The sequence below is a fragment of the Electrona antarctica genome, assembly GCF_951216825.1.
Source record: "Electrona antarctica genome assembly, chromosome: 5".
Taxonomy (NCBI): Eukaryota; Metazoa; Chordata; class Actinopteri; order Myctophiformes; family Myctophidae; genus Electrona; species Electrona antarctica.
The window spans coordinates 19,676,947-19,686,946 of record NC_136810.1 but is presented as its reverse complement, the minus strand read 5'-3'; the positions used below and the strand labels follow the sequence as shown (position 1 = coordinate 19,686,946).

Sequence of the window (10,000 nt, the reverse complement as noted above, 5' to 3'; positions counted from 1 at the left end):
ATATGTACACCTGCATACCTGTGATGTGACAAAGTTGAAGTTGAAACATTGACAAGATAATGGAAAGCAAGACGTCGTGGATGCCCCCAAAAGGAGGCAAAAAGCTGCCAAAGTACTGTATACTGTCCTGGCTCTGCTATTGTTGGCAGCTGCCAAATATGGTGGAGACACTGTTACTTATACCCATAGAGTACTGTGTGATGTGCTTATTGTAACATGAAGACATATATAATGATTTTGTGAATGTAACCTTAACTGTACCTGCACGCGTGCATGTGTGCGTGCATGTGTGCGTGTGTGCGTGCGTGCGTGCGTGTGGAGAGACTTACAGGAAGTTGACACAGCCGGTGCCGGGCGGGGGGGCAATCCACACGAAGCTGAAGGCGTTGGAGGGCTGATGGGAGACGTGAGACGCAACCACGCTGCACACGAACTGAGTCCCCCCACCAACCTGACGATCTGCAAGACCACCTGCACACACACACACACACACACACACACACACACACACACACACACACACACACACACACACACACACACACACACACACACACACACACACACACACACACACACACAGTTAAATATAGGCTATAGTGACTGACGAGTAATGAGATATAGGATGTGTGTCGATATGATTTAATTTAAAAATTAGGTTTCACTGTCTCTTGGGCTGCCTCCTGCGAGCGACAACTTGTGTGATCTGAACAAAGCTGCTGGTGAGAACAGATATATCTGTGGGTTTGGTGCGTCAGTGACTGAGGAGTGGAGGTTGAAGAGCCCTCTGAGGGCGAGGCCTGTTTCAATTAAAACGAGTGATACATACGATAGCTACGGCCACCATGTCTCCTCTCCTCTCCTCGGACTGTAACTCTGCTCTTGACACTGACATGCCAATCTCTCACGCACGCACGCACGCACGCACGCACGCACGCACGCACGCACGCACGCACGCACGCACGCACGCACGCACGCACGCACGCACGCACGCACGCACACTTTGGACCAAAGCACCATAATTATGTATCCAGGTGATTGACAGCTGCTATTTTACAGTCTACACCTCCTACATAACTACTGTTATGAAACATGTGCACACACACTCACACACATACACACACACACACACACACACACACACACACACACACACACACACACACACACACACACACACACACACACACGTGAGCGCGCACACACACACACACACACACACACACACACACACACACACACACACACACACACACACACACACACACACACTGCCACGCCTTCCTCAGTGCATCCATCTGTTTTGTATTCTCTCTCTCTCAATTCAATTCAATTGAATGGCACGAACCAGAGCCATCTAATAGAAGAGTTGCGACATTGAGGGGGCAGAAAACAGCCCGGTCATGTGGTTCATGTAACCGCGCGAGCCCATAGACTCCAATGCATTCCATAAACTTCTATTTATCCCCATGCTCAATAGAAGTCTATGTAGTAGAGCCGCCATTGGACTGAAGCCCCATGAAGTGAACGGAGTTTGCGTAACTCTGTCTTACTCTATGGACTCTGATGAATGTAACACTTACAATATTGCCAAAGCATCGAGTGCAGTAATAACAATTACAACAAAAAAACAATAACAAGTACAGTATCGACCTTTGTGACAGTATTGTAAGTGTGTGTGCGTGCGTGCGTGCGTGCGTGCGTGCGTGCGTGCGTGCGTGCGTGCGTGCGTGCGTGCGTGCGTGCGTCAGTTTGTCAAGATAATAGTCACATTGAGTGTTGTTATGTGTCCCTCAGTTTGTGACATGTAGTGCTGCAGGTCCCTCTCCTAATAGAATCTGTTTGGAATTAACAGGCGCTCCGTGAAGTGGCTGCCTGTTGCTGTTGAAACATTTCAATTTCCCCTCTGGGATTAATAAAGTATCTATCTATCTATCTATCTATCTATCTATCTATCTATCTATCTATCTATCTATCTATCTATCTATCTATCTATCTATCTAACTTTCTTGAAGTATTCTGCTCTTATAATTTATTTTCATTTGTTGACAAAATTGTCAAATAGGACTGTCACGATTTTGAAGTTTTACTTAAAGGAGCATTCAGTGATTTGGGTGATTTGGAAAACCCCCCAGTCCGCCCCGGTAACAAGATGTGCACATGCACACACTACAGTGGGGAGACACGCGACAGGCCAACAGCACACACACCAAGGCCCGCCCCCGCTCGATCATGATTGGAGGAAGGCCCCTCTCTATCCTGATTGGATGAAGGCTGGGCCACCTAGCCAAAAACGAAACCTGGGGACAGGGAGGTACTCCTTATATGGTCAGCACACTCTATAGTAGGGAGGATTATCACAACAAAACAAAAAATAAGTGATATTTGAATTAAGTGAAATCACTGAATATACCTTTAATTGTCATACAAATAATTCAGATTAACAATTTATTGTGTGGCTTTAGGCCACGGGGCAGACCGTTATCAAAATAAATGTATTATGGCCAAAATACGGCATATACAATATTTGTATACACTGCGTGAAAAGAGGGGTTAACGGGCAATTATGGGCACTGTATTTTGCCCGTAAACCTCAAGTTTAGCGGGCATATACAGTTAATATACGGTAATATACAGGTGTGATGGTACAATTCGGGAGTTTACCGGAGGTTGTTGGAAAGTTTAACGGGAGTTTCCTGTAATATACACATCCGTATTCCATGCTTTTTGCGCAGTGATATATAACCTACTTCGGCCACCTACTACTACAGATACGGGATGTAAACCGGAGATGGCATGTCTTTCTATTTTATTTTGTCTTGGGGTGTACTTGTAGAACAAGGTATATCACGTTACAGCAGCAGGAGATAAGACTCATGCTGCCTAGGGTCCACTTGGCTCTGCACTGCTCACTTAATGACAACACGCATGATTTTGTCATCCTTGCACATTTTGATGTTGTGTGTGTGACATTTAAGCTGCTAGTGTATAATTCTCACATGACACACACACACACCTAACACACACCTAACACACGCACGCACTCGAGTGCAGCGGTGTGTATAATCCACATTGGAATGGGTTTGTAACTTTCTGTGCGTGGCATTGTTCCAGCGGGCCGGGGTCGTGACCCCGCTACGGGTCGTAACATTTATGTTGCATGTTAGATTAGCATCAGCAGCACACATGTGCTAATTCAATCAGCCTTCAACTGGACTTCAGGGGATTACACGCACACACACACGCGCGCGTGTGCACACACACATACACACACACACGCGCACACCAGTAGCCTACACACGTGGTACATTCACATGCAGATTGAGGCACTTATGAGCTGTCATCAGTGATTAATGATGCGGGATGATGACCCACTAACTCCCACGGTAAAAATGGTCATGACTGCTCATGTCAAAAACACACACACGCACGCACGCACGCGCGCGCACACGCACACGCACACGCACACGCACACACACACAGGACGGCAGGAAGTGGGCGTGTGCGGTATTTTCGGGGTCATAAGTGGTTGTTTGTGAGTGTGAACCCCAACACCACACACACACACACACACACACGCACACACACACACACACACACGTGTATACACATTGCACACATTGCACACATCCATGCGTGCGTGCGTGCGTGCGTGCGTGCGTTGAAATACATGTGCTTATACACCTCGTGGACACGTGAGGTGTTTAAGCGTCAGGCTGTACTGGGATCAGTGTGGATCAACTGGACATTGGTTCTAAATGATAACCAGGTGTTCAGTGTTGGGTTGCACTGCACTGGGATCAGTGTGAGGTAACACATCAAGTTGTCATGCAGTAAAAAGTGGACTAAAGAGTTATCATTGACTACTAGATCAGGGGATCTCAAACTCTTTCCAAGACTCCATATTATGAGGGAGAAGTTATGCCGAACCGATCATCACAGATCATATAGTACAGCACCTACTGTACTGTACCTCCATATTGCAACCAGATTACCGACCAGTGTTGTTTTTGGCAGCAAATTTTGATTTTAGTTTTAGTCATAGTCTCTTCAATGGTTTTCATTTAGTTTCAGTCACAAGTGTTAGTCTAGGTTTGGCCGACTAAATATCATAAGATTTTTGTCGACTAAATCTACAGTTGATTTAGTCGACTAAAATGTATTTTGGCGGGCCTTGATGCCGTCGTAATGACTGTTTTTACGCTTGCTGAAAATAGCCGATCTACAAGCTCACAACGCGTCGCAGCGTTGAATAACCGCGTTAATGTACTCGTTATGTTATGTGAAAATAGCCGACGACTTCGGCACGCACGCACACACTTCTGCATTGCTGGCGTGCATCGCAGGCGTGCATTAATGATGTTAAATCACCCCATCTCGTGTAATATTGCTTAAGTAACCTATATGTACATGTGCATGTTGTTTTCCCTGCAGTCACAAAGTTAGGTAAAGCTATTATGTTCCATATATACAGTTGGAGCATAGCAGTGCGAGAGGAGGGTGAGGGGGTAATGTTTAATGTATGTGAGGGTAATGTTAATGTATTCATGTCTATGCAGACAGATTTGCTAGAAGCCGTAATGAAACCTCAATGCTGGGGGATGGGGGGGGGGGGGGGGAGGTCATATTAATCTCCATACACAATGTGTTTAATTAAATACAGAACAGATCGGTCAGGACCTGGACGAATTAGTGACGTCTCGATTGGGGGCCGCAGATCACGTTCAAACCAAGACTATATAGTCAGATCTGGCCCAGAATATCACCTGCGACGGTAGAATGAGTAGAAGGTAAAATGGGTTGCAAAAATCGTGGGATAAAAATAATTTAGGAAAAAAAGTTAAAATAAGACATAAAAGAAGGAGCATTATTGAAAAGACCACAACTAAAACAAAATAAACCATTTGCTGTCAAACTGAACACTGGTGTTATTCAAGTGTTTGAATCCACTACTGTTCTTAAGAAGACACAAACTGAACACTGGTGTTATTCAAGTGTTTGAATCCACTACTGTTCTTAAGAAGACGCAAAACAAACCCTCCACACTGGAGCCATTAAACACTCATATTTCATCTGCTAATCGTCACCTCCTGTCATATAGACACGCTGGAGCATTTACGCACGCACGGACGCACGCACGCACGCACGCACGCACGCACGCACGCACGCACGCACGCACGCACGCACGCACGCACGCACGCACTAACATGTGTTATTATATGGGGGTCTGTCAGTGTCTGGGAATCTGTCATAAGCCAGAATAAAGCGTCTGTCAACAGAGCTCTCCGAGGAGGGTCCAACCCACACACACACACACACGCACGCACACACACACACACACACACACACACACACACACACACACACACACACACACACACACACACACACACACACACACACACACACACACACACACACACACACACACACACACACACACACACACACACAGTGGAGGGTCCTACAATGGACCCCGGAATGATACATCACAGTCCTATGACAGCCTGAGAGAGGCCCCTGCTTTGTGCTAATGAATAGCTATGTCCCTTCTCTGTGTGTGTGTGTGTGTGTGTGTGTGTGTGTGTGTGTGTGTGTGTGTGTGTGTGTGTGTGTGTGTGTGTGTGTGTGTGTGTGTGTGTGTGTGTGTGTGTGTGTGTGTGTGTGTGTGTGCGCGTGTGTCCTGCGACCACAGCGGTCTGTCAGTCATGTGACTCCCCAACCCAGTTCTGCAATTGGCCCAAACAGGCGTCCCGCCCAAGCACCTGCCAATCAAGTGTGCCATGGTGACATGCTGGCATCGCCATGGTGACGTGCTGGCATCGGGGGTCTGGCATATCTGTTCAAACATGAATGAGACACACTGCAGGAGCTCACACACACACACACACACACACACACACACACACACACACACACACACACACACACACACACACACACACACACACACACACACACACACACACACACACACACACACACACACACGCGCGCGCAGCGCGCGCACACACAACACCAGCAGGCATGCACGCACGCACGCATGCATGCATGCCCATGCAACACCTGGCTGCGTGCATGCGTGCGTGCACGTGTGCGTGCACGCGAGAGAGACAGAGATATGAAGACAGTGAGGATGGACCGTGGACGGACGGACAGACGGACAGACAGGTGTGTGTGTGTGTGTATGTGCGTGCATGCGTGCGTGCGTGTGTGCGTGCGTGCGTGTGTGCGTGTGTGTGAGAGACAGACCATATGCATACATTCATGAAACAACTGTTCTTTCATTTACACTTCCTTTTAATCTCCCACCATCCATCATCCATAACCCTGCAGAGGCAAGGCCACACACACACACACACCCCCCCCCCCACACACACACACACACACACACCCCCCCCCCCCCACACACACACACACACACACACACACACACACACACACACACACACACACACACACACACACACACACACTTATTGTATGGACCCGCTGTGACATCTCCGACCAGCTGAGATGAGAAAGAGAGAGAGAGAGAGAGAGAGAGAGACAGAGAGAGAGAGAGACACAGACAGACAGACAGACAGACAGACAGACAGACAGACAGACAGACAGACAGACAGACAGACAGACAGACAGACAGACAGACAGACAGACAGACAGACAGACAGACAGACGTTCTATACACCATTTGCGTTGGGATCCTGCATTTATACCTCCTCCTGTGTCACTACTACTGTATGTCACGTGATGTACACCTCCTGGACATACATGACACTACATGTGTCACAGGGGACTCAACCCATTTAGGCCTGACGTCAACATTTTAGAAATGTCTTCTAAATCATGACAGTTTTCTGAAATACCTCATGTTTCTATGTCAGTGGTGCTCAATATTTCATGTCAAAGACCCCAAAGAATATCTGTATTTGGCCACCGACCCCCATATGAAAATATGTTGTTCCAGGGACCCACCCAGAAGCAAAGATTTGAGTTAAAAACGTTCACTCTGAAAGAATATATATTCCAAATTTGCGCCACATTGTCACGATTTTTCAAAAATAGCAGATCCACAAGCTCTTAGAGCTTGTAGATCTATATATCAATCAAACTTTATTGACAGCCGTAGCCAATAGAAAACAAACAACAATTAAAACATACAAAACAGTTACAAATAAATACAGGGGTTCATAAAACTAAAAAAATCTCTCATATAAAAAAAATCTATAAGTCTACATAGACTGCTATTGGTGAATAGGAAGGGACAGGATAGGAACTCTGTCTATATGGCTCTGCCCCCCCAGTCCAAGAGAAAGGAATCACTGGAATCTTCTTCAGGAATTAAGTATACATCCCTGAAGAAGATGGAAACATTGAATTAATAAACCAGTGGCGCTGAGTTTTTCTTACCAGTGTTGCGGACTCTATTTGTAGGTGCCAAAATCCCCAAAATGTATCTTACGCGTTTCAAAGAGATTAGAGTCCACTTCCAACGTACATTTTCTTCAATTATTAATACTATGTTTTAAAAAAAATGTTTCCAAAGAAATAATTGTTTCTGGTCTAACCTCAGAGCTGTCTTTCCACTCAGAACCAAACCTGTACTGCCAAGATGTCACTGCGACCCTGGCTCATTCATACAGGCCTGTTCTCAATTAACACAGCTGCTCTAAATACCTTGATTAAAGCAGATCCCTGCACAGATCAATTATGCCCAGCTCTACTACTAACAGAATAGTTGAACAAACAAACCTATTATAAAACATTAATTTACAAACAAAACAAATATACAATTCTCACAATTCACAGGTACATGTGTTTTCAGATACATGCTCCCACGCCATTTCTTTCTCCTGTACTGCCGTAACTGCCGTTTGTCCAGCACCTGTCCTAGAGTGGATGTGCATGCCCTATCACCTTTGTCTGCCCCAGTCCAACCCTCGATGCTGAGTGCCAAGCAGGGAGTGCCAGTGACAGGGTTGACACTGCCAGGCAAAGAAGCCTATACCACAGTTTCAAGGGACCAGAGCAACACCACCAGCTTCATCAGACTGCCCCCCTCTTTCTGCCTTTTATCTTTTCTACAAAAACAACACAAATCTAAATCTAAAAAGCTGAAGTCCCTCCATCCATCTTAGCATTCTGTCCATCCACATACCACAAATCCATCCGCCCGTCTGTCCGTCCATTAGTGTGTGTATGTGTGTGTGTGTGTGTGTGTGTGCGTGTGTGTGTGTGTGTGTGTGTGTGTGTGTGTGTGTGTGTGTGTGTGTGTGTGTGTGTGTGTGTGTGTGTGTGTGTTATAGTTATCAGGGGAAGCCGGCAGGCGCTAAGGCTAATTAGATTTTTAATTTGAGATGACTCCTGTGCTCCTAATAGTTTGATGTACACATGCGTTAATGTGATTCGACTCCTGCTAATCCGCCGCACGCCGGCCCACCGGCCCACCGGCCAGCGCAGAAAAACTCAACAGTTGTGTGACGCTCCAGTGACAGACCCCTCGGCGACAAGGTGAGGTGGGGGGGGTGGCCGCAACAAGCTGTGTGTGTGTGTGTGTGTGTGTGTGTGTGTGTGTGTGTGTGTGTGTGTGTGTGCGTGCGTGCGTGCGTGCGTGCGTGCGTGCGTGCGTGCGTGCGTGCGTGCGTGCGTGCGTGCGTGCGCGCGTGCGCGCGTGCGTGCGTGCGTGTGTGTGTGTGGCTGAAGCTATAAGCCTGCTCCTGGCCGTGCGCTGACGGGAGGCAGGGGGATGCAATCAGGGCGACAGCCTGCTTCTCGTAAGGAGGTGATGAGAAGGAGAAGGTCACTGCATGGTGGAGGATCAACCAGGAAACAAACCACTATACTAACCCAGAGCTTTATTAGTTCATTTACAATTTAGGGCATTTAGCTTTGCGCTCTTCTCCATGAGCGACTTGCAATAATCAAGGCTATAACACAAATCAAATTCAGAGAGTATAGTGTATAGTGCCTGTAGTGCATAGAGGATCAAAACCAAGAACCATAGCATCAGTCAAACAATATACTATCAAAACATTATGATCTGTACATGATGCCAGGTATACTGTAGCCTTCAAATGAACCTGGCTTCTGTCCAACATGCTATCTAAATTACATTTGAACCTCAATTCACCCTTTGTCAGACTTCTGATTGGTCCCTATGACTGGCTAACCATGCAGCAGGCTCTTTCTGCCTTCTTCCGCCCTGGTTCCGCCTTGTTTATGTTGAATTTGATGATATTTTTTTGGGAAAAAAACTAAAAACAAACGTGATATGGCATGCCCCCAGTCACCATGCTGCACCTGTGATGTTCCTTTTTTACTGACACCAAGTTTAAAATAAGAATTGAATGCACATAATATCAATACGAAGCAATTGAAAAACACGTTATTCCAATGGTAGTGGATCGAGAGAAAGGATTTTTGTCCAACCACGAAACTGCAACCAATGGGTGCGAAGCATAGACTGTAAGTGCGAAGAGGAGCACAACCATGGGCGGGACTTGACATGTTCTTCCGGCTAAATTGGATCAGTGGGACTAACATACTTTAAAGGGATAGGTATTTCACTTTCAAACATGTTTTGGGTCATTTTAACGTCTACTCAATCTTTTGTGTTTTCCACCAGACAGTTATTATTTATTTATTTTTGTTGGGCTTTTTGCCTGTAATTGATAGATTACAGTAGTTTGACAGGAAAGGGGGAGAGAGATGGGGGGAAGACACGCAGCAAAGGTCGTCGGGATAACCAGCCTATATGGGTACCTGGACCGCTCGGCCGGCCCAGGCCACCCTAGACAGTTTTCAAGTTGCTTAATTCAATATTTAGATATTTCATATCAATTTTATCAAACCATGTAAATCCATGTGACTCACATGGATTTTTGATTAGATTCTCGAAGACTAGCCGATCAAAACACACATCTCTGGTTTAGGTGACTGATATTGTCCTTCTAATTAGGGATGTCCCGATCACGGTTTTTTTATCCCGATCCAAAGCCGA

At 46.3% G+C, this 10,000-nt stretch overlaps 2 protein-coding genes across 2 annotated transcripts in view; both read right to left on the bottom strand.

Moving 5' to 3' along the window:
- LOC306923424 (tripartite motif-containing protein 14) overlaps nucleotides 1-10,000 on the bottom strand; it is a 493,176-nt gene that overhangs the window by 345,482 nt on the left and 137,694 nt on the right. The gene's annotated exons all lie outside the window — the stretch shown is intronic.
- reln (reelin) overlaps nucleotides 1-10,000 on the bottom strand; it is a gene marked incomplete at its 5' end in the record, with an annotated part of 168,034 nt that overhangs the window by 103,369 nt on the left and 54,665 nt on the right. The window contains one exon of the mRNA XM_079501359.1: nucleotides 330-471. Within this exon, the coding sequence (XP_079357485.1) occupies nucleotides 330-471 (142 nt within the window). The remainder of the gene's footprint in view (nucleotides 1-329; nucleotides 472-10,000) is intronic.